A 26795-nucleotide genomic window follows, 5' to 3' on the forward strand; every position below is an offset into this window, starting at 1 on the left:
TATCTGTAAACTCTAAAAAGTCAATGAACCGTGAATGAAGTCACAGGGTCAAATAATCTTCATGGACAAGAGAAATGCAAATGCATACCGAATATCATTGATTGATCGTCACTCCCCTTAGATTGAATTGATCTCAAACTTTAACATGTAAACTAAGCGAAAGTTTCAAAGTCAAGTGTTTATCATTCTTCTTATGTTGTTCCTTTTAATTCTTTGGTTTAGTTTCATAAATATACGCAGAATTGGCAAGTACCTGTTTGCATATTTTAATTTTAAAACACCCCTATAGCCTGTAAGGCCTGTACTCTTTTTTTTTTATCCAAGGAAAATTATAGCAGTATTTATCATAACTCAATTTGCAATGTTCAATGAAGATTTGGATATAATGAAAAATGCTTTGCTGTTCGTCGATGGTCGTATTCGCTCACGAATTTGTCCTTAGAACAAAATTAAAATTCCTAAACTTACTGCACAGTATAAAAAAAGGGAGAAACCTACCAAAAAGACAAAATAGAAAATGAACTTATATGGCAAGAAAACTTAAGATTGAAAACACGACCCCATGAAAAACCGGGGTGATTTCAAGCGATCCGGAAGAGTAAGCAGATCTTCATCCACATGTGACAGCCGTCTTGTTGCTCTTAATTAAGTACAAAAACTGTGACAGGTATTATTCGGTTGGTCACACTCGTTGTAAAGGAGGACGAGCTTGTAGTTAAGACGGTCGTCATCTATGAAACATATATGCCATAACGCTCAATTCGTATTGTTTTAAAAAAGTTAAAATAGTATAGTGTTAACTTTGTGTCAAAATGCTTATTGAGATTATCCACGGTGTAATGCAAAGACATTTCACCTTTCATATGACCGATGTTTCTTATTAGAAGCAGACGATATACTTTGCTATTATTTCTAAAAGTGAAAAGACAACATTTAAAGTCAATAAATTGATTTGGACAAGAATCCAACAACAGCCTCACGCACTCGTGGTGTTCAATAGTTCACTAATTTTTTTGTCAAGCTAAGAATAATATTTTCGCATGTTCCGAACAGTAAACCTGTAAATATCGATATCGATATATCGATCGTTAATCATTGGATGGCGGCCATGTTGAACTGTAAAATCGGGTGCTGATTTTTTTTTCATGTTTAAGGTCGGTTCAAGTGTTAGATTAAACATAAGAGGATCTGGTATAAATGAAATGAGACATCTCTGGAACCAAACCCAAAATGACGAAGCTAAATTTGAAGCGTAGGTGGCTATGTCGAAAATAATTTATCAGGTAACGATAACTTTCAACAGAAATAGGTTTCATTTCCCGCCAATTTTTCAATGGTTTTTATCTCGAAAGCAAAGTATATTTCATCATCATTTTTTTTTTAAACAAGGAGAAACATTTTCTTATGAATTATTCAAAAATGCTTCAACATTTGCATACATTTGAATACATCGTGGCAAATGTACAGTGACGGCGGCTATGCTGAATACTACCGTTCGAAAATAGTAATGGCACCATTTGAAATCTATTTTTAAACAGAATGAGTACGTATATCCAGAAAAACTGTTTTGTTCTTGTTTTTATTGTAGAACGTTGCAAATTTAGAAATTTTAGTATGGAGAGAATTATACTTCCTTGTCTTGAAACCCAATATATTTAGTTATTATTATATGACCAAAAGTTAGAAAAAAGTAATCCATCAACAGATATGTACATATATATTTCACGGTGTGGCGAACCTATACTTTAAAATACTTGTACTCAATGAATCATATCTCAATGCAACATGAGAGAAATTACTGCATTGAAATTTGATATAGAATTATGTATTTGTCCCAGTAAGGTATAAATTAACGAAATAAGACGTTTTTGCGCATTATAATAACAAAACTAAGTGTTATTTGCCAGTCCTACTTTCCCGAGAAGATCTTAATAAAATGTAATGTTAAAGAGCAGTCGGATTAAATTCTGAATAAATTTCTTACATTTTATAATTGAATAGCTAAGAAGGATTTGAAAAGCAAATGTTATAATATTTTTAACGTCTGTAAATTATGTACAATAGATAGATACATTGCAGAATTAACTGCGCAATTAAAACAAAACACGATGTATTTTAATCAATATAGCACCACTTACATACTAGTTTGTCAATTTAAAAATATAAAATGCCTTAATGAGTTGCTGCATAATACGCATCTAAAATGTCAGCATATACATTTTTCTGGTCTATTTCCTGTGATAAATCAGATTTCTTCGTGAATGTTTTCATGAAATTAGTACAGTTTCCAAACAAGACGGTTACCCCAACCTGTTTATATTCGGAGTTGATCTGTATTAAAGCCTTCTTACCATTCATGTCGATATAGTTCATAGACGAACAGTCAATAATAATATGGGTAAGAGGTACGACGGGTTTTCCGTTTTCTTGATTTATTTTTGACAAGGAAATTCCTTTTTCATTGTTACCGTCATCTTTGCTCGGATTAATGATAATTTCAACATTTAAATCCGGTTGTTTTCTATAGGCTTTCGGATTTAAAGTCTCTTTGTATAGATCCTTGATGAATTTATCAGAGGTAGCAAAGTAAAGAGATGATTCCATTCGAAATATTGCAACTTTCGGGTTACATAATGGAAAATCGTGAGTCTTTTGATCAAGAAGACGATCTTCTTGCTGAACTTTTCCAATGGTATACGACGATGATTTTTGACTTTGTACAACAACTGTTAAAAGACAAAGTTGAACTCCTACATACAAAGCGTAAGGAAAATCAATAAAGACACCACTTATAACTGTACCAACAAAGATAACGAAATCATAACGGTTTACTCGCCATAGCATCGGTAGGTCCTTGAACTGATATAACAGATTTTTAATAGCTGCTATGATTATACTTGCAAGAACAGCTTTTGGTAATGATTCAACATATTTTCCTATGAACATAATCACAAGAAATACAATAACAGCTGATACTATACCATTTAATGTTGTTTTTGCTCCCATACTACTCAAAACAATTGTACGAGGTGGTGCAACGCATGCTGGAAAGCAGGAGAAAAAAGAGCCACCTAGATTTGCAATGCCATATGCGACGAGTTCTTGATTGTCGTCAACTGAATATCCGTGTTTCACTTCACAAAGTCGGGCCATTGAAATCGTAAGCACAAACACGATTGTAGCTACGACAGCACTATGTCCTATGATATTTACAGACACTAGAGGGAACTGGGGCGTTGGCAGTCTAGCTGGTATTTCTCCTACTACACCTATACCAAAGTTGTCATGAAATTTTGCAAAGTACGAAATAATTGTTGCTACGACAACTAAAATAAAATCGATTGGTATTGGCATTTTCATTCTGTTTTTACATCTCTCATTAATGACATCTTTTACCAATACGAGTATTATTAGGCATGTTATAGAGACTAAAAATGTAGCAACATGAAATTTTGGAAATGCTTTAAATATTTCAATATATACATAGATCAGCTTTCCTGGTTTGTTGATAGGTTGAATTGTTATACCAAGGGCATTAGGGATTTGACTGGACATGATGTGAATTGCACCGGTTGTCGTAAAAGCCGCAATGAACGAAGATGACAAATAAGATGTAATGAAACCCATTCGGAACAACCCCATGATGAACAGCAACAATCCAACAATAAATGACGAACCTGCTGCTACTGACGCTTTGTACTCTAAATCAGAATTTTCGGTGTCCTGTAAAGATGTTAGATTATTATCCATGGAACCGTTAAGGGTTGACTTATGACCTGTCAAATCATACTGTTCTAACTGCAATTCTACCAGTTCTGCTGTCAAAATAGCAATCACAGCATTTGTTCCAATCGAAACGTGCTGCGATGTTCCGAAAAAAGCATACAGGAGCACAGGAAAGCAGGATGTGTACAACCCATACGCCGGTGATAATGATGCTAAGATGCCCAATGCAAGTCCCAGAGGTACATGAAGGCAAGCTACAGATAAGCCACTTATAATATCATCTAAAATATACACACGGAACTTGTATGTTTTTAAGACATTTATGATTGGAAATAATGACAGTAATAACTGGCATTTTTTTGAAAGTTTGCATTTGTCTTTAAATTTCTCCGTAAATGACTTAGGCGAGGGCTTCGGTTTGCCATAACATTCAGTCAACTCAGACTGTGTTTTCATATATCTGGAAAGCTGTAAAACGAGAGACGACATCTTGCAGACGCCGTCGGTAGACGAATTTGACCCAGTAGAATTTATTACCTAAAACGGAAAGAAATAACAGAGTAAACTTTTTAATTTTTACTAAGTATACATCGAAACCATAAAAAGGATATATACATCTTATGTCAAACTCTAAATATTTCAGGAGTCTATAAAAATATGGATAAATTAAACAGCCTATCAAAGATATGCAACTGAAACCAACTTCCTTATTTGACAAATGTCCGTTATTTATTTACAATCACAAAATTTCTCTATGCTGTTCAACTCTTGTGCTGTTATCCTCCGAAGTAAACTTAAATACTTAATTGATAAAGGAAGCCACTGAGGTACTAACCCCATCCTTTTCATGTTATTTAGATTTTAAACATGTATAACTTTTCATATATTGCGTAGATAAAAATGTGTACCTTTTCATAAATTGCGAAGTTAAACATGTATACCTTTTCATATATTGTGTAGTTAAAAATGAATACCTTGTTATATATTGCGAAGTTGAAAATGTATACATTTTCATATATTGCAAAGTTGAAAATGTATACATTTTCATATATTCCGTAGTTAAAATTGTCACCTTTTTATATATTGCGTAGTTAAAAATGTAACCTTTTCATATATTGCGAAGTAAAACATGTATACCTTTTTATTTATTGCGAAGTTGAAAATGTATATCTTTTTAAATATTGCGAAGTTGAAAATGTATACATTTTCACATATATTGCGATGTTAATAATGTATACCATTTCATATATTGCGTAGTTAAAAATGTATACCTTTTTATATATTGCGAAGTTGAAAATGTATATATTTTCATATATCGCGAAGTCAAAAATGTATACCTTTTCATATTATAATGCGATGTTAAAAATGTAACATTTTCATATATAATGCATAGTTAAAAATGTAACTATATATATTACGTAGTTAAAAATGTAACCTTTTCATATATTGTGGATTTAAAAATGTAATCTTTTTCATATATTGCGTAGTAAAAATATGTACCTTTTCATATATATCGAGTTTAAAAATGTATACCTTTTCATATATTGCGTAGTTAAAAATGTTTAGACAATATACGTATAGTGTCTTGAAATATGAAATTTATTTGTATGAGGCTTAGAAACGGGAAAATGCGAGGTTCTACCGAGCATTTTCCCGTTTCGTGCCGAATACAAATAAATTTCATATTTCAAGACACTATACGTATATTGTTTTTATACTGAAATCGATAAAATAATAAAAAAATAATAAAAATATGAAACAAATATTATTAAAAAAAAGTGTTTGGAATTTCCCCCTTGGGGTACCATTTTGGGGTATTTCCCTATGAGCGTAGTCTAGGCGGTAAGCATTGACAATTTACGGAATTAGAAAGGGAAAAGGAATTTAATTAATAGCATTTGATAAACATGGTATATAAATTACCAATTTGAAGACATAACAGGTTTAAATTCATAAAAGTTTGACCATTGTTACTACACGTTGTCATGGTTGTGACGTGACGTTGTAAGTAGGCGGGGCTTATAGGTGAGTTGAGGTCATTGACGTATAAAGCTAACGTTTATACGTATAGCTTTATCTGTATAGTAAAATAGCTGATTGCAGTATAAATACCTTTTCATATATTGCGAAGTTAAAAATGTTTACCTTTTCATATATTGCGTAGTGAAAAATGTACACCTTTTCATATATTGTGAAGTTAATATATATATATTTTTATATATTGCGAAGTTAAAAATTTATACCTTTTCATATATTGCGTAGTAAAAAATGTATACTTTTAGTAGAGTAGTGGTTTGTTACACCCCTCCCCAATATCATACATGGACATGACTCATTAACGGCAGATATCTTTATTTGGGGTTTATAATATGATGGGGTTTATAAATTTTAGGAATATAATTACCACGTTATAAACACCTGTTGGGGGTCATAATCTTAATGTCATCAAAGTCCGTTGGTTCAAAATACATTTACCTGTGTTTTCTTCTTCTATTAATAGATGTAATCATAAAGATGATTACTATATATAGAAATCAGTCTCGGTTTTTTTTTATCTATGCAATTGATGTAAAATGTCAAACGTTCTTTCAAAAGAAATTAAAATGGTGAGTAAAATATCAATGAAAAAAAATAAAAACAGTTTTCCCCTTCATTATTTTTATTTACTTTTTTTGTTTTGTCTTTAATTTTTCCTTTCTTAACTGTGAAATTGTAAAATATATTTTCGCCCTCAAATTTATTATAATAAACATTTTTTTAAATAGTTTTCCCCCCGTGTGTTTAATATTTTACTTCTCTTATCTTTATCTTTATTTTATTTTCTTAGCCGTGGATTATAAAATATCATAATGTGTTATTTTTGTTGAATATTGTTTTTATTTCGCCCCCAATTTATTATGGTAAAAAAATATTTGTGTCGCCCCCAACTTTATAATAGTTTAAATCTAATTCTTTGTAGGTTCGCTTTCTATCCGATGAAACAATTAAAGAAATCCACCCCATGATAGTTTGGTCGTTTGCAAACCGCGAGGCACGAAAAGGGCATCGGATGACATACGCCGTTGATGTCGCTCAATTTAGGCGACGTATTTTTACAATGGAGAAGATATGTACCCCCAATATTGTCCCAGGACCACATACAAAGGGTGTATAAAAACTTACGATCTTCAGATATTATAACCCCAATCCGTAGATTTTCAGCCCCTAGCACCTGTTCTCGCAGATAATTATAATTACACGTCTGGAATTGTTCAGTGTATCAGAATAAGAAGTACAATTCAATCGCCAACATGCAGGAAGCACACAGACAGTCCTTACAGAGACATTACGTGAAATTGGTAAAAGAAACACCAACTGATCCTGTTGTTGATCATTTACATCAGAACGGGATCCTGACAGATGAGATGAGGGAAGAAATTTTACAGAATTCAAACTCTTATTCGAAAACTAGACAACCCATTACAAGGGGCCAATGGGCATTTGAATGTTTTTGTACAGCACTGGCTGATGAAGGCAATATAAAAAAAGATGTGGTATGATTGCCAATGAGACAACTGTCCACAAGAGACCAAAATGACACAGACATTAACAACTATAGGTCACCGTAGGGTCTTCAACAATGAGCAAAGCTCATACCGCATAGTCAGCTATAAAATGCCCAGATAAGACAATGTAAAACAATTCAAACGAGAAAACTAACGGCCTTATTTATATATATAAAAAAATGAAAGAAAAACAAATATGTAACACATAAACAAACGACAACCACTGAATTACGGCCTCCTGACCTTGGACAGGTACAAACATTAATAATGTCAAGTTTAGTACATATTTTGAAAGAGTCAAAATAAAGTCAAGTTTAGTAAATATTTTGAAAGAGTCAAAGATTGAATCAGAAGTATCAAAAGATAGAGCCATGTTACCTATAGGAGGTAATATATTTGTCGTCGTCAATGAATGGCGTGAGAAGGTGTTGTTTCACATCCGTAATTACGAAAAGAATTCAGCAGACACATATGTTCCTACAAAAAAGGGAATCGCACTGGATTTGAACCAATTGCAGCCATTAGAAATATATGTTAACGAAATCAAAGAGGCTATAAGTCAGATGATTGATGACGTTACAGCCCGGGGGTTCCTGAAATGACTTCTTGGTAGAGGTGTGTTCGTTTCTGTTAACAAAACGTACCCAACTGTTGATGTCAGACAACGCTGGAAGATCCCTGAAACCAATTAGATAGTTTCAACAAAGAAGGGTATTTCTCTCACATATGCCAAGTGGGAAACTTTAAAAGGGAACTTTCCTGACGTCAGAGAGAGTGTTCCTGCAATAGAAGATACGACCCCTTGTATTTTATCAGAAGACCATCAACACCAAGGAGGGATGCTTATGTGTTCAAACTGTAACCCATTCGCCGAACCGTTATGAAGGACGAGGAATAAAAACGTTAAAATTGTCTGAGTGATCAATTGCGTCTCCTGTTGGTTCAGAACACAACATGAATTCACGAGACAGCGTTCGAATCTGAAGAACGAAACGAACCTTTTAGGCTTAATATGGGGCGTAAAATGCCGTTTCAGTTAAGTTTGGCGTCCAACATTTCCTCCATGTATGAAAAATATGCAATGCATTTAGGACTGGTGTCGTTGTACTGGTTGCTCTGATGTCATCAAGTTTAGCTGTAACCAGTGAAATATCCCGGAGAGTATCCTATTAGCAGACAGATTGTAAATGAATTTCGATAGATCATACGAACAGACATATGATGATGATGAACAATAGGACATGTAGATATTTTGAACAATGTGATCTCCCGGGATACTATAAAATCACTGTATGTTCAATCAGAAAACAAGTCTGGGTGGATAAAAGAGATTTAAAAAAGTGCGGTATAGAGTTCAACCCTAAACAATGGAAACATTTGCAGAGATTGAATCCAAATATAAACAGTGCTATGAAAAGAGCTGGTGAAGAACTGAGACAAAAGACATGATAAATTTGTTTGATTATGATTATTTATGTATTTTTTTCATTTTGTAGATAATAAATAAATTTTGGTAAAAAAAAAGATTAAATGTTTTGTATTTATTAAAACTGTTACGAAAGCTTTGTGTCATTCGGTATACAAAGACAAAAGCAGTCACAAAATGGAAATATGCAACAGAAATAACAAAATCTAAAAAAAAACGTATGGAAGTATCTTTCGAACCAGGAGGTAAACACGTATTATTCTCTTAACGTCATGAAATGTGCAATTGTCGAGAGAAGCATTCGAACTGTTAAGTCCATTTATTCATGTATTTCAGACACAACCAAACGTATAAGCTCGTAAATGTCATTCAAGATATGGTCAAGGGGTGTGACGCAAGGCAGCATCGTACACTTGGTGGTTTCGCACCGGTTGATGTGACTAAACGCAATGCAGATGAAATGTGTTTAAGCGCCTATCTTGCTCGAAACCCTAAAAACAACAGAGATCAAAAGAAGGAAAAAAGGCGTTAGGTTTAAAGTAAATGATCATCCATTTCAACGTGGATATCTACAGAAATGGACAAAGAAGATATTCAAGATTTCACGTCGGTATTTTCTACAAAATCTTAGTCTGTATAAGGTCTTTGGCCTTCAAAATGAAGAAATTGAAGGGACCTTCCAAGATAATGAAGTTCAGAAAGTACGGAAGGATGGCGATACCATATGGAAAATAGAAAAGGTTGTTAAAAGACGACAAAATAATGGTGTTAAACAGGTATTGGTTCGCTGGCTCTGCTACCCTAAACAAATGACTCATGGGTTCCCGCGTTGGACATCCAGAAATAAAAAAAATAACACAACTTCTTTTAACAAAACGTCATTTTTTTTCTCCATCAAAATGAGTATGCGTATGGTTCTCAAGTCGTCCGATGGTTCCGATTTGTTTGAAAAGAACATGGCTCACAATTTCACTGTACATTGGATAGGCATATAAATCTTAAAGCATACTGGGTAGTGGCATTGACAGAAATCGATCTGACTTATAAAAGCTCGTCAAAATATATAGAAAATGTTTACGTCTATTCAAACATTTGTGAAGAGAGTTTTGTCGGATCTACTGATAAACCAATCCTACGTAAAAATTTACATCAGTAAAGACGCAACGGAAGCACATGTCATCAACAAGAAAAAACACTACAGGTCATATATGATCTTTAACAATGCTTATTATGTTCCTGTACGTTTGGGGCAATTGAGCCAAGTTCATATCTTTTTAAACGTCGACACGGGGCAACCGCGTTCAGTTGTCAATTTGGAAGGCTGTGTAACACTTTACTTAAAAAAGTATTCCTTTCTGTAGAGATGTCTAAATCTGCCTACACCAGTGATGCATTGGTATGACAAGAGGCCATAAATCAAGCGAAGTTTAAAAAAAACAACACAATAATCAATTAGGAAAGGGTTTCCTAGACGTTACGGCAAAAACTTACATAAACTTTCCTCCTCAAGATGTATCTACAGTAGATTTTTTCGTTTCTGGACAAGGTCCCAAATACGTGGATGACCGTTGGTTTTCCCGTTTGAATGGTTTTACACTAGTAATATTTGGGCCCTTTATAGCTTGTTGTTTGGTGTGAGGCAAGGCTCTGTGTTGAAGACCGTACATTGACCTATAATGGTTTACTTTTTTAAATTGTTATTTGGAATGAGAGTTGTCTCATTGGCACTCACACCACATCTTCCTATATCTATATAAGACTAAGTAGATTATATGTTCGTGCAAAACTTGTCAAGCCGATGGAACGGCACTTGACGATACAGATATGTCGAGTATTGTAAACTTGCCTCTTCAAGCTATGTGGGCATAAATGGGTGTGTATATGAATAATAAACTAGTGTCTTTGAATACGCCAAACTACCCATGGAGAGCCTATTTTAACACTATTCTTACCAGTGGTACCGATGAACAGAAATCACAACTTCAGTCACAATTGTTCATGAAAGATTCCGGTGATTTAGCGTCTACGGATGGGAAGGGTGGACCAAACAGTGGATTAATTATTCGTCACGATTTAATCAAGAACAGCAGAGAATTTAAAATGGAGGGACCGCTGTTTGAAGATATGTTTTCACTGGATCGACATTTATTACAAGGCGTTGATTTGTATATAAAACTTTATCGTTGTAGCGACCATGCAGTTTTTTTTGTCATTTCGGGTGAAGACGCCCTCACCTACAAGTAACAGTTGTTAGATTGTGTTTATAAGGTATGTAAAATTAAAGTCGATCCAAGCATTATTGTTAACCATATGAAACAGATAGAAACCAAACCTGTCCGTTACTATTTTCAAAGGACGGACGTGAAACGAAACACTATCAATAAAGACTCAAAGGAGTTTATTTGGGACACTATGTTCAACATCCGCCCAAGTACTCTGGTCTTAGGGCTAATCTCCCAAGAAATTGGAAATGGTACGAACGGTACTAACCCCTTCTTTTTCAACCATTACAATGATGCTGATGTAGGACTGTACGTAAACGGAGAGAGCGTTCCAGCGAGACCGTTAAAGCTTGATTTTGGTGATAATCGACAATATGAAACGGCAAACACTAACTTATTTGAGGCCTGTGAAAAAATGAATAGAGACGCAGCACTCACAATTACTAGAGAAGACTATGGAAAAGAGAACATGCTTTTCCATTGGACCCGAAAGGACTTAGAGATGACTATATAATCTTGGTGAAGCATGGGAATATGAGAGCTGAAATAAAATGCAAGACGGTACTACCCTCTGCCGTCACGTGCATATCATTTGGAGTTTTCGATTCGTTTCTAGAGATAGACCATTCCCGCAACGTTCGCTATATACAGTCATGAATGGGAAGGAACTATAATGTGCCATTTGATCCAATTCATGTATAACATGGCAAGTGAAAGGAATATTTGCAAAGAACAATTTACAAACAGGGAAAATACATTACCCTCAGTGTCTACATCGTTAACAACCATACGGGTGATATGCAAGGAAACATTGGATGGCAATTGTGTTACAAAGTTAATCACACGGGGTGTTTTTTCAACAGTTTTGAAAAACCACCGGAATTCTATAGAGAAGAATTAAAACATTTTCTGAACTGTAACGTGAAACAATACGAGTGTTTTAATGTTCAAGTGCAACCAAAGTCGTCTTCTCATTGTGGATTGTTTGTGTTAACTTTTCTCATGTTGAATATATGTTTTTAATATTGGTTAGATTGTATTGTCAATATTTTTTATTCAAACGTTTATGCTAACGACCATTTTGTATTTAATTTTGTCAACACTTATTATAGTTTGTGTCAACAAAATATATATGCATGTGTCCATCGTGTTAAATTATCTGTTCTGCATCAAATGCTCTCATACCTTATCCGGACGTCAAGCTGACAACTTCACGCGATATTTTACCTTTTCAAAGTCCTTGCACTTTCATGATATTGGGAGCGACTCAAAGTGGAAAAACTACATTTCTTATGAAATTACTAAGACAAGCATCTGTCATGTTTAATACCCCAACGGTACAAGTAGTTTACTGTTATACGAAGTTTCAACAATAAAATTGAGAATGGAAATGGGGAATGTGTCAAAGAGACAACAACCCGACCAAATAAAAAACAACAGCAGAGGGTCACAAACAGGTCTTCAATGTAGCGAGAAATTCCCGCACCCGGAGGCGTCCTTCAGCTGGCCCCTAAACAAATATATACTAGTACAGTGATAATGAACGCCATACTAATTTCCAAATTGTACACAAGAAACTAAAATTAAAATAATACAAGACTAACAAAGGCCAGAGGCTCCTGACTTGGGACAGGCGCAAAAATGCGGCGAGGTTAAACATGTTTGTGAGATCTCAACCCTCCCCCTATACCTCTAACCAATGTAGTAAAGTAAACGCATAACAATACGCACATTAAAATTCAGTTCAAGAGAAATCCGAGTCTGATGTCAGAAGATGTAACCAAAGAAAATAAACAAAATGACAATAATACATAAATAACAACAGACTACTAGCAGTTAACTGACATGCCAGCTTCAGACTTCAATTAAACTGACTGAATGATTATGATTTCATCATATGAACATCAGGCACAATCCTTCCCGTTAGGGGTTTAGTATCATACTATCATAACATATATGAGAAGAACCCATTTTTGACCAAGTTCAACAAACTATACCCAATGTTTTAATGTAAGAGGGCTTCCCAACACAAAGTGACATTATTGAATGGACCAACCAGGACAAGCACACACTCCTTGTTCTGGATGGCATGATGAAATAGATCAGTAAGAGTGACGAGGCTTCACACCTGGCAACCGCGCTATCACATCATAGGAACTGTTCGGTGATTTTCATAACCCCAAACCTGTTTGAAAAGTAACACATTTCAGATCGATAACTGTAAATACCCACATTTTTGTACTCATGGCCAATAACAGCGATAAAAAAAACTTCTCGCCTTTGCAAGTCAGGCATTCCCTGATGAGACGAAATATTTCAAAGAGGTCTATGATAAAGCCATCAGTTGTGTTTCAGTTGGGGATATCTTGTATGTGACTTATCCCCTTATACAGCTAAAAAGTATCGCTTGCGTACTTCTATATTTCCAACCGTTACGTCACCATTGTATTTGCCTCAAAGAAATAAAACCGGAGACGAGCAGACGTACAGCACCAGTTGACAAAAAAAATGCCGTCAAGGATCACCTCATACAGTATATTTCTGAAATTCATATATGAAGCTAACCCTAGACAACAGAAAGTGTTAATTCAGGCAGCTTCGAATGATCTAATGGATATGCTATCGGAAATAGCATTAGATATATATAGAGGAAGCTTACGGTCAGCCCCTTTCATATAAGAAAGCTTAGATCTTACATCCTACACATTCGTTCCTTGTCATCCAGATCGATCACATACACACGGAAAGTAATATTTTAGTGAGACATCCTACACTGACTTGCCTTTTAATTAAACCGGTTTTGTTATTTCTGATCGAACAGTAATGACACAAGAGCTGAATACTCATGTCTAGGAAAAGATACGAACGTCTCATGAATCAACCAGAAAACTCACCATCAAACAGACTTGGGGGGAAAAGAAAGATTGAAAAACGACCACGACAAAAAACCCATAGCTAATTTTATGCCAATGATAGATCGTTTTTTACCCCCGAAATTAAAGGAACGTTCGACCGATCTTTAAAGATTCGTTTTAGCTCAAGACAACAACCAGTTAAATCATAACGAACAAGACGAATTATTATTAAACGGGAAAACGATGACTGGCTCGCACATTGTAAATCTTATTCACCACTTCGTGTCAGCACGCCATAGAAGAAAACCAATTGGAAGTACGGAGTTTCAAGACCTTTTGAGGAAACTGAATGTACCTGAATGAGATTATTTGCAGAACGGAGGTTAAACCTTTAATACAGACGGGAGGCTTATTCGTACAGGGGAAGGGAAGGAGAAACGTCATTCCTGGCATATCACACAAAAAAAGAACAGATTCATTGGATAAAGTACTGACTTTATTTTTACAACATATACAATATTTTTATTCAATAAAATCATCGTGTAATAGCCTTTTTCTTTCATTCTATATATACCCATAAGGGACTGTATCGAAATTGTCAAGAATAACACGTTTGTCATACGCGAATTTATACTTCTTTGTTTTTCTTTTCTGCTGAATATTTTTCTCTTGTGAGGTAGTCGACTTATTTAAGTTGGATTTTGTTCCCCTTCTTTCACATGGAAAAACATTTTTTTACAGCCATGCCAAAGACACTGAAACAGAAGACAAAACAGTAAATGACAGTTCATTTTTTTATATGAGTAAACGGTTATCAATGACACCCCAATGGTAACGTTTCCAACAATACGCGTATCTAAGTTATCCGTTCAAACGCGTATAAATAACCTGCGCGCAGCGGCGGCGGGCGGCATCCCCAAAACTCAGACTTCATTGGTCTTTTTGCTACGGAGGGGAAGGCCGCCCGCCGCCGCTGCGCGCAGGTTATTTATACGCGTTTTAACGGATAACTTAGATACGCGTATTGTTGGAAACGTTACCATTGGGGTGTCATTGATAACCGTTTACTCATATAAAAAAATGAACTGTCATTTACTGTTTTGTCTTCTGTTTCAGTGTCTTTGGCATGGCTGTAAAAAAATGTTTTTCCATGTGAAAGAAGGGGAACAAAATCCAACTTAAATAAGTCGACTACCTCACAAGAGAAAAATATTCAGCAGAAAAGAAAAACAAAGAAGTATAAATTCGCGTATGACAAACGTGTTATTCTTGACAATTTCGATACAGTCCCTTATGGGTATATATAGAATGAAAGAAAAAGGCTATTACAAGATGATTTTATTGAATAAAAATATTGTATATGTTGTAAAAATAAAGTCAGTACTTTATCCAATGAATCTGTTCTTTTTTTGTGTGATATGCCAGGAATGACGTTTCTCCTTCCCTTCCCCTGTACGAATAAGCCTCCCGTCTGTATTAAAGGTTTAACCTCCGTTCTGCAAATAATCTCATTCAGGTACATTCAGTTTCCTCAAAAGGTCTTGAAACTCCGTACTTCCAATTGGTTTTTTTCTATGGCGTGCTGACACGAAGTGGTGAATAAGATTTACAATGTGCGAGCCAGTCATCGTTTTCCCGTTTAATAATAATTCGTCTTGTTCGTTATGATTTAACTGGTTGTTGTCTTGAGCTAAAACGAATCTTTAAAGATCGGTCGAACGTTCCTTTAATTTCGGGGGTAAAAAACGATCTATCATTGGCATAAAATTAGCTATGGGTTTTTTGTCGTGGTCGTTTTTCAATCTTTCTTTTCCCCCCAAGTCTGTTTGATGGTGAGTTTTCTGGTTGATTCATGAGACGTTCGTATCTTTTCCTAGACATGAGTATTCAGCTCTTGTGTCATTACTGTTCGATCAGAAATAACAAAACCGGTTTAATTAAAAGGCAAGTCAGTGTAGGATGTCTCACTAAAATATTACTTTCCGTGTGTATGTGATCGATCTGGATGACAAGGAACGAATGTGTAGGATGTAAGATCTAAGCTTTCTTATATGAAAGGGGCTGACCGTAAGCTTCCTCTATATATATATAATGCTATTTCCGATAGCATATCCATTAGATCATTCGAAGCTGCCTGAATTAACACTTTCTGTTGTCTAGGGTTAGCTTCATATATGAATTTCAGAAATATACTGTATGAGGTGATCCTTGACGGCATTTTTTTTGTCAACTGGTGCTGTACGTCTGCTCGTCTCCGGTTTTATTTCTTTGAGGCAAATACAATGGTGACGTAACGGTTGGAAATATAGAAGTACGCAAGCGATACTTTTTAGCTGTATTATGGGATAAGTCACATACAAGATATCCCCAACTGAAACACAACTGATGGCTTTATCATAGACCTCTTTGAAATATTTCGTCTCATCAGGGAATGCCTGACTTGCAAAGGCGAGAAGTTTTTTTTATCGCTGTTATTGGCCATGAGTACAAAAATGTGGGTATTTACAGTTATCGATCTGAAATGTGTTACTTTTCAAACAGGTTTGGGGTTATGAAAATCACCGAACAGTTCCTATGATGTGATAGCGCGGTTGCCAGGTGTGAAGCCTCGTCACTCTTACTGATCTATTTCATCATGCCATCCAGAACAAGGAGTGTGTGCTTGTCCTGGTTGGTCCATTCAATAATGTCATTTTGTGTTGGGAAGCCCTCTTACATTAAAACATTGGGTATAGTTTGTTGAACTTGGTCAAAAATGGGTTCTTCTCATATATGTTATGATAGTATGATACTAAACCCCTAACGGGAAGGATTGTGCCTGATGTTCATATGATGAAATCATAATCATTCAGTCAGTTTAATTGAAGTCTGAAGCTGGCATGTCAGTTAACTGCTAGTAGTCTGTTGTTATTTATGTATTATTGTCATTTTGTTTATTTTCTTTGGTTACATCTTCTGACATCAGACTCGGATTTCTCTTGAACTGAATTTTAATGTGCGTATTGTTATGCGTTTACTTTACTACATTGGTTAGAGGTATAGGGGGAGGGTTGAGATCTCACAAACATGTTTAACCTCGCCGCATTTTTGCGCCTGTCCCAAGTCAGGAGCCTCTGGCCTTTGTTAGTCTTGTATTATTTTAATTTTAGTTTCTTGTGTACAATTTGGAAATTAGTATGGCGTTCATTATCACTGTACTAGTATATATTTGTTTAGGGGCCAGCTGAAGGACGCCTCCGGGTGCGGGAATTTCTCGCTACATTGAAGACCTGTTTGTGACCCTCTGCTGTTGTTTTTTATTTGGTCGGGTTGTTGTCTCTTTGACACATTCCCCATTTCCATTCTCAATTTTATTGTTGAAACTTCGTATAACAGTAAACTACTTGTACCGTTGGGGTATTAAACATGACAGATGCTTGTCTTAGTAATTTCATAAGAAATGTAGTTTTTCCACTTTGAGTCGCTCCCAATATCATGAAAGTGCAAGGACTTTGAAAAGGTAAAATATCGCGTGAAGTTGTCAGCTTGACGTCCGGATAAGGTATGAGAGCATTTGATGCAGAACAGATAATTTAACACGATGGACACATGCATATATATTTTGTTGACACAAACTATAATAAGTGTTGACAAAATTAAATACAAAATGGTCGTTAGCATAAACGTTTGAATAAAAAATATTGACAATACAATCTAACCAATATTAAAAACATATATTCAACATGAGAAAAGTTAACACAAACAATCCACAATGAGAAGACGACTTTGGTTGCACTTGAACATTAAAACACTCGTATTGTTTCACGTTACAGTTCAGAAAATGTTTTAATTCTTCTCTATAGAATTCCGGTGGTTTTTCAAAACTGTTGAAAAAACACCCCGTGTGATTAACTTTGTAACACAATTGCCATCCAATGTTTTCCTTGCATATCACCCGTATGGTTGTTAACGATGTAGACACTGAGGGTAATGTATTTTCCCTGTTTGTAAATTGTTCTTTGCAAATATTCCTTTCACTTGCCATGTTATACATGAATTGGATCAAATGGCACATTATAGTTCCTTCCCATTCATGACTGTATATAGCGAACGTTGCGGGAATGGTCTATCTCTAGAAACGAATCGAATACTCCAAATGATATGCACGTGACGGCAGAGGGTAGTACCGTCTTGCATTTTATTTCGGGTCTCATATTCCCATGCTTCACCAAGATTATATAGTCATCTCTAAGTCCTTTCGGGTCCAATGGAAAAGCATGTTCTCTTTTCCATAGTCTTCTCTAGTAATTGTGAGTGCTGCGTCTCTATTCATTTTTTCACAGGCCTCAAATAAGTTAGCGTTTGCCGTTTCATATTGTCGATTATCACCAAAATCAAGCTTTAACGGTCTCGCTGGAACGCTCTCTCCGTTTACGTACAGTCCTACATCAGCATCATTGTAATGGTTGAAAAAGAAGGGGTTAGACTAGTACCGTTCGTACCATTTCCAATTTCTTGGGAGATTAGCCCTAAGACCAGAGTACTTGGGCGGATGTTGAACATAGTGTCCCAAATAAACTCCTTTGAGTCTTTATTGATAGTGTTTCGTTTCACGTCCGTCCTTTGAAAATAGTAACGGACAGGTTTGGTTTCTATCTGTTTCATATGGTTAACAATAATGCTTGGATCGACTTTAATTTTACATACCTTATAAACACAATCTAACAACTGTTACTTGTAGGTGAGGGCGTCTTCACCCGAAATGACAAAAAAACTGCATGGTCGCTACAACGATAAAGTTTTATATACAAATCAACGCCTTGTAATAAATGTCGATCCAGTGAAAACATATCTTCAAACAGCGGTCCCTCCATTTTAAATTCTCTGCTGTTCTTGATTAAATCGTGACGAATAATTAATCCACTGTTTGGTCCACCCTTCCCATCCGTAGACGCTAAATCACCGGAATCTTTCATGAACAATTGTGACAGAAGTTGTGATTTCTGTTCATCGGTACCACTGGTAAGAATAGTGTTAAAATAGGCTCTCCATGGGTAGTTTGGCGTATTCAAAGACACTAGTTTATTATTCATATACACACCCATTTATGCCCACATAGCTTGAAGAGGCAAGTTTACAATACTCGACATATCTGTATCGTCAAGTGCCGTTCCATCGGCTTGACAAGTTTTGCACGAACATATAATCTACTTAGTCTTATATAGATATAGGAAGATGTGGTGTGAGTGCCAATGAGACAACTCTCATTCCAAATAACAATTTAAAAAAGTAAACCATTATAGGTCAATGTACGGTCTTCAACACAGAGCCTTGCCTCACACCAAACAACAAGCTATAAAGGGCCCAAATATTACTAGTGTAAAACCATTCAAACGGGAAAACCAACGGTCATCCACGTATTTGGATCTTGTCCAGAAACGAAAAAATCTACTGTAGATACATCTTGAGGAGGAAAGTTTATGTAAGTTTTTGCCGTAACGTCTAGGAAACCCTTTCCTAATTGATTATTGTGTTGTTTTTTTTAAACTTCGCTTGATTTATGGCCTCTTGTCATACCAATGCATCACTGGTGTAGGCAGATTTAGACATCTCTACAGAAAGGAATACTTTTTTAAGTAAAGTGTTACACAGCCTTCCAAATTGACAACTGAACGCGGTTGCCCCTTGTCGACGTTTAAAAAGATATGAACTTGGCTCAATTGCCCCAAACGTACAGGAACATAATAAGCATTGTTAAAGATCATATATGACCTGTAGTGTTTTTTCTTGTTGATGACATGTGCTTCCGTTGCGTCTTTACTGATGTAAATTTTTACGTAGGATTGGTTTATCAGTAGATCCGACAAAACTCTCTTCACAAATGTTTGAATAGACGTAAACATTTTCTATATATTTTGACGAGCTTTTATAAGTCAGATCGATTTCTGTCAATGCCACTACCCAGTATGCTTTAAGATTTATATGCCTATCCAATGTACAGTGAAATTGTGAGCCATGTTCTTTTCAAACAAATCGGAACCATCGGACGACTTGAGAACCATACGCATACTCATTTTGATGGAGAAAAAAAATGACGTTTTGTTAAAAGAAGTTGTGTTATTTTTTTTATTTCTGGATGTCCAACGCGGGAACCCATGAGTCATTTGTTTAGGGTAGCAGAGCCAGCGAACCAATACCTGTTTAACACCATTATTTTGTCGTCTTTTAACAACCTTTTCTATTTTCCATATGGTATCGCCATCCTTCCGTACTTTCTGAACTTCATTATCTTGGAAGGTCCCTTCAATTTCTTCATTTTGAAGGCCAAAGACCTTATACAGACTAAGATTTTGTAGAAAATACCGACGTGAAATCTTGAATATCTTCTTTGTCCATTTCTGTAGATATCCACGTTGAAATGGATGATCATTTATTTTAAACCTAACGCCTTTTTTCCTTCTTTTGATCTCTGTTGTTTTTAGGGTTTCGAGCAAGATAGGCGCTTAAACACATTTCATCTGCATTGCGTTTAGTCACATCAACCGGGGCGAAACCACCAAGTGTACGATGTTGCCTTGCGTCACACCCCTTGACCATATCTTGAATGACATTTACGAGCTTATACGTTTGGTTGTGTCTGAAATACCTGAATAAATGGACTTAACAGTTCGAATGCTTCTCTCGACAATTGCACATTTCATGACGTTAAGAGAATAATACGTGTTTACCTCCTGTTTCGAAAGATACTTCCATACGTTTTTTTTTAGATTTTGTTATTTCTGTTGCATATTTCCATTTTGTGACTGCTTTTGTCTTTGTATACCGAATGACACAAAGCTTTCGTAACAGTTTTAATAAATACAAAACATTTAATCTTTTTTTTTACCAAAATTTATTTATTATCTACAAAATGAAAAAAATACATAAATAATCATAATCAAACAAATTTATCATGTCTTTTGTCTCAGTTCTTCACCAGCTCTTTTCATAGCACTGTTTATATTTGGATTCAATCTCTGCAAATGTTTCCATTGTTTAGGGTTGAACTCTATACCGCACTTTTTTAAATCTCTTTTATTTTGTTTTCTGATTGAACATACAGTGATTTTATAGTATCCCGGGAGATCACATTGTTCAAAATATCTACATGTCCTATTGTTTATCATCATCATATGTCTGTTCGTATGATCTATCGAAATTCTTTTACAATCTGTCTGCTAATTGGATACTCTCCGGGATATTTCACTGGTTACAGCTAAACTTGATGACATCAGAGCAACCAGTACAACGACACCAGTCCTAAATGCATTGTATATTTTTCATACATGGAGGAAATGTTGGACGCCAAACTTAACTGAAACGGCATTTTACGCCCCATATTAAGCCTAAAAGGTTCGTTTCGTTCTTCAGACTCGAACGCTGTCTCGTGAATTCATGTTGTGTTCTGAACCAACAGGAGACGCAATTGATCACTCAGACAATTTTAACGTTTTTATTCCTCGTCCTTCATAACGGTTCGGCGAATGGGTTACAGTTTGAACACATAAGCATCCCTCCTTGGTGTTGATGGTCTTCTGATAAAATACAAGGGGTCGTATCTTCTATTGCAGGAACACTCTCTCTGACGTCAGGAAAGTTCCCTTTCAAAGTTTCCCACTTGGCATATGTGAGAGAAATACCCTTCTTTGTTGAAACTATCTAATTGGTTTCAGGGATCTTCCAGCGTTGTCTGACATCAACAGTTGGGTACGTTTTGTTAACAGAAACGAACACACCTCTACCAAGATGAAAAGCCATTTCAGGAACCCCCGGGCTGTAACGTCATCAATCATCTGACTTATAGCCTCTTTGATTTCGTTAACATATATTTCTAATGGCTGCAATTGGTTCAAATCCAGTGCGATTCCCTTTTTTGTAGGAACATATGTGTCTGCTGAATTCTTTTCGTAATTACGGATGTGAAACAACACCTTCTCACGCCATTCATTGACGACGACAAATATATTACCTCCTATAGGTAACATGGCTCTATCTTTTGATACTTCTGATTCAATCTTTGACTCTTTCAAAATATTTACTAAACTTGACTTTATTTTGACTCTTTCAAAATATGTACTAAACTTGACATTATTAATGTTCGTACCTGTCCAAGGTCAGGAGGCCGTAATTCAGTGGTTGTCGCTTGTTTATGTGTTACATATTTGTTTTTCTTTCATTTTTTTATATATATAAATAAGGCCGTTAGTTTTCTCGTTTGAATTGTTTTACATTGTCTTATCTGGGCATTTTATAGCTGACTATGCGGTATGAGCTTTGCTCATTGTTGAAGACCCTACGGTGACCTATAGTTGTTAATGTCTGTGTCATTTTGGTCTCTTGTGGACAGTTGTCTCATTGGCAATCATACCACATCTTTTTTATATTGCCTTCATCAGCCAGTGCTGTACAAAAACATTCAAATGCCCATTGGCCCCTTGTAATGGGTTGTCTAGTTTTCGAATAAGAGTTTGAATTCTGTAAAATTTCTTCCCTCATCTCATCTGTCAGGATCCCGTTCTGATGTAAATGATCAACAACAGGATCAGTTGGTGTTTCTTTTACCAATTTCACGTAATGTCTCTGTAAGGACTGTCTGTGTGCTTCCTGCATGTTGGCGATTGAATTGTACTTCTTATTCTGATACACTGAACAATTCCAAACGTGTAATTATAATTATCTGCGAGAACAGGTGCTAGGGGCTGAAAATCTACGGATTGGGGTTATAATATCTGAAGATCGTAAGTTTTTATACACCCTTTGTATGTGGTCCTGGGACAATATTGGGGGTACATATCTTCTCCATTGTAAAAATACGTCGCCTAAATTGAGCGACATCAACGGCGTATGTCATCCGATGCCCTTTTCGTGCCTCGCGGTTTGCAAACGACCAAACTATCATGGGGTGGATTTCTTTAATTGTTTCATCGGATAGAAAGCGAACCTACAAAGAATTAGATTTAAACTATTATAAAGTTGGGGGCGACACAAATATTTTTTTACCATAATAAATTGGGGGCGAAATAAAAACAATATTCAACAAAAATAACACATTATGATATTTTATAATCCACGGCTAAGAAAATAAAATAAAGATAAAGATAAGAGAAGTAAAATATTAAACACACGGGGGAAAAACTATTTAAAAAAATGTTTATTATAATAAATTTGAGGGCGAAAATATATTTTACAATTTCACAGTTAAGAAAGGAAAAATTAAAGACAAAACAAAAAAAGTAAATAAAAATAATGAAGGGGAAAACTGTTTTTATTTTTTTTCATTGATATTTTACTCACCATTTTAATTTCTTTTGAAAGAACGTTTGACATTTTACATCAATTGCATAGATAAAAAAAAACCGAGACTGATTTCTATATATAGTAATCATCTTTATGATTACATCTATTAATAGAAGAAGAAAACACAGGTAAATGTATTTTGAACCAACGGACTTTGATGACATTAAGATTATGACCCCCAACAGGTGTTTATAACGTGGTAATTATATTCCTAAAATTTATAAACCCCATCATATTATAAACCCCAAATAAAGATATCTGCCGTTAATGAGTCATGTCCATGTATGATATTGGGGAGGGGTGTAACAAACCACTACTCTACTACTTTTTCATATATTGCGTAGTTGAAAAAAGAATACCTTTTCATATATTGCATAGTCAAAAATGTAACCTTTGTATATATTGCATAGTCAAAAATGTAACCTTTTCATATATTGCGTAGTTGTAAAAGTAAACATTTTCATATATTGCGAAGTTAAAAATGTATACCTTCTCATACAGAGCATAGTAAAAATGTAACCTTTTCATATATTGCGTAGTTAGAAATGTAACCTTTTCATATATTGCGAAGTTAAAACTGTATACCTTTTCATATATTGCGTAGTTAAAAATGTATACTTTTTCATAAATTGCGAAGTTAAAAATGTATACCTTTTCATATATTGCGCAGTGAAAAATGTACACCTTTTCATATATTGCGAAGTTGAAAATGTATACATTTTCGTACATAGCGAAGTTAAAAATGCATACCTTTTCATATATTGCGTAGTTGAAAACGTATACCTTTTCCCATTTTGTTTGGGTTTCATAAGTGAGTTTACAATATAAGAGTAGAATACCAAAATGTCAAAAGAGAGATAATTTGTTGAGAAAAACACAACTGGAAACATGTCCTCAGCTGTGAAAAAGTGTCCATGTTATCATTGCGCGGACACATTTTACCATTTGATTGATTTGGTCCTTGAACAGTAAATATGCTGATGGAGGATTAAATAATGTTCTTTATGAAATAATGTTTACATTTTTGTTTTGGTATCTGTGCTTTGACTCTCTTTCTAACTGATTTAGATTTGAGGCTGATTTCATTTTAGACCAGCAGTTTATGAAATATAGCTAACATTATATTTATACTAAAATGTAAAATGTAGTGAAACCTGATATGTCTGATATAAAATTCGTCCTTTAGTCATCTTCGCAAGCTAAGAGTTACAATCCAGCAGAGGAGGTGACTGGATCGTAATACTCGGCTAACGAAGATGTCCTTTAGTGGACAGAATTTTACAGCAACCGTTATTTCATACCCCCATTATGTCCTATAAGGCAAGTAGTCATCAAAATGTTTGACTATAAGTGAATTTTAAAATAATTTACTCTGTGAAAAATTGTCCAGGCGGACACACACTTAAATATTACACATTTTACCTGTGCATCCACAAACAAATTGATAAATTATATAATTTGCCAAGGTTATTGAAATAATATAAATGTCAAAGAAATGCGCTTTAATTAAAGTAACTATCATAAATCACCAAAGATGTGTAAACTATACTGTTTTATTAGAAATGTACTGTTCTGTAATATCAATTTATTAACGAAACTAGCTATTCACCATGTTCACACTTACCAGTTAATATATGTGATATCTAAGTGAGTGGATATACATGCATTGTCCGTAAACAGACGAAACGTTTCTGATTTATTTAGCTTATTATGTTTTTCTACATGTTTATGTCTGTTCATTTTTGTGAAGACATTGTTATAATCAAACATGTTGACATGAACATATTGATTTCTTACGGAAATGTATGTATGTACTTACTTTTTACGTGTGGTTACATCTTAGTTACAATTCACTGTTTCATCAGCTGTGTATACACATGCTGGAAAGTTAAAAAAAAAAGTTACGTTTTATTATCCAGAGTTGCGAGGCTTTGTTGACAATTTTATAAATAGAATACACTTCCGATAGTTATATAATAACATTTTTTTTTAATTTTAAATATATTATAAATTAAATACATTAAATAGATTCTTTTTGTATAAATAGTTTAGTTTAAACTTTAAAAATGCATATAACACAAATGATAAAAAAGAAAATAAACGCATACAATGAATACATAAATATTCATGATTCCAAATGGTGGGAATTATAAACACGGTGGCAAAAATACATAGATATTTTAAAGAACTTTGCTATACAACTGATATTTGTACTTAGACTATCTAGATTCAAAGGTTTTCAGATAATTAAGTCATGCCCAAGGGTATGACTACAAATATACTAATGTACTGGAACATATAAAATAAATCATTTATTAGTTTCTGACTTGATATATTAAACATGAATAAATGATCAACTAGGACAGCCAACACTGATATAGACTACAATGTATATAGTCAAGGATCTATAATACTTAGATAATGTATACTGTCCAGGACTTACTGGACAGACAGAACATTGTTTGTTGCTTATTATCTGCTTTAATTATATGTGAGAATCCGCTAGAGAAATTCATATAATAATATAAGTTAGAGATCATATATAGAATTACGCTTGTGTCATAATCAGGTTTCCCATTGAAATCTTGCCATTTCTCAGTAGAATAAACAAATACCCTTTGCAAGGTCGTATGATGTTCATATCTCAATACGTTATACTCAAAATCTGCTCCATCCGAGTAATGATTAAGAGCAACAGGAATTGATACTGTACAAATTGAAGTGTTATGATCACCATTACGAAACAGATCAATTCGATTTTTTTATGTTTCGACTCACGAAAAAACTCGTTTTTGCGGTTAAAGATTAAAAAAATTCAGAATAATTGCCTGCGACTTTCACTTTATTAACCAATAATTTTAAATTCAACTTTATAAATTTGAGTTATACATACAGTAATGACTTACAAGTATCTTTACTTTTAAAATATTGTGTGAAAAGATGTTAGACTGGATCAGTCTAGTAAGAGAGCACACAACAACAATAATTCAAAGGTTCAAGAAAAACAATGGCTGACCTGGTAAAGAGTTTTGTTTAATTTCATTAAGCTGGTTCAGTTACAGTTCCTTTTATCGTTCTACAGACAGGACTAACATTAAAAAGAATGTAGTTTGTTTTTATCACTGAAAGGTACTTACTGTTTGAAAGCCGGAAGCCAAAACATATACAAAGTCACGCTGTAGAACGATGATACTATTTTACGCTGATTAACTTTAATAGGTATTATAAAGTTGCTGTCCATTGTAATAATATAAGAAAATTATATCTTTCAAGTTATTATACAATCACTGCATAGTGATACAAAAAACAGCTGATCTGTAAATTTAAAGATTGTGTCCTATGTGCCGTGATGACATGTTAACTAAGATTTGCTTTCCCTTATGCATGTCTAAAACCACCCTCGGTATAACATAAAAGAATTTTTGGTTTAAATTGGTTTAAACTTTGTATTTGTTTTGTTTTGGTCTTCGAACTGCCGGTTTGCGCACCAACTCGGTGCTGACATGATTTTTACAAATTTGTTTGTTATTGTCCATCTATAAATTCATAAATTATGAAACAAAGATGCATTTAGTTATTTTTTATGTCCTTTTATGTCACAAATTGCTCTTCAACTGTTTCGGTTCATTTAAATCCTTAGTTTTCGAATATTCGGCTTTGATCGTAGTTCATTTAGGTAAATCCATAAAATCTGTCAGGACGCATA

The 26795-nt window shown here is 34.7% G+C and overlaps 1 protein-coding gene across 2 annotated transcripts; it reads right to left on the bottom strand.

Moving 5' to 3' along the window:
- Positions 1-203: 203 nt before the first annotated feature.
- Positions 204-26377, bottom strand: LOC139480941 (prestin-like). Of its 2 annotated transcripts, none has more exons than XM_071263925.1 (3): positions 26227-26377; positions 24909-24969; positions 204-4263 (listed from the first exon to the last, which is right to left on the bottom strand). In XM_071263925.1, the coding sequence occupies exon 3, from the start codon at positions 4213-4215 to the stop codon at positions 2173-2175; it is 2043 nt and encodes a 680-aa protein (XP_071120026.1). In that variant the 5' UTR covers positions 4216-4263; positions 24909-24969; positions 26227-26377; the 3' UTR covers positions 204-2172. The 2 variants fall into 2 exon arrangements, with proteins under 2 accessions (XP_071120026.1, XP_071120027.1); XM_071263926.1 differs by lacking the exon at positions 26227-26377 and adding an exon at positions 26106-26220.
- Positions 26378-26795: the final 418 nt, after the last annotated feature.

Source organism: Mytilus edulis, chromosome 7 (assembly GCF_963676685.1).
Source record: "Mytilus edulis chromosome 7, xbMytEdul2.2, whole genome shotgun sequence".
Lineage (NCBI taxonomy): Eukaryota > Metazoa > Mollusca > Bivalvia > Mytilida > Mytilidae > Mytilus > Mytilus edulis.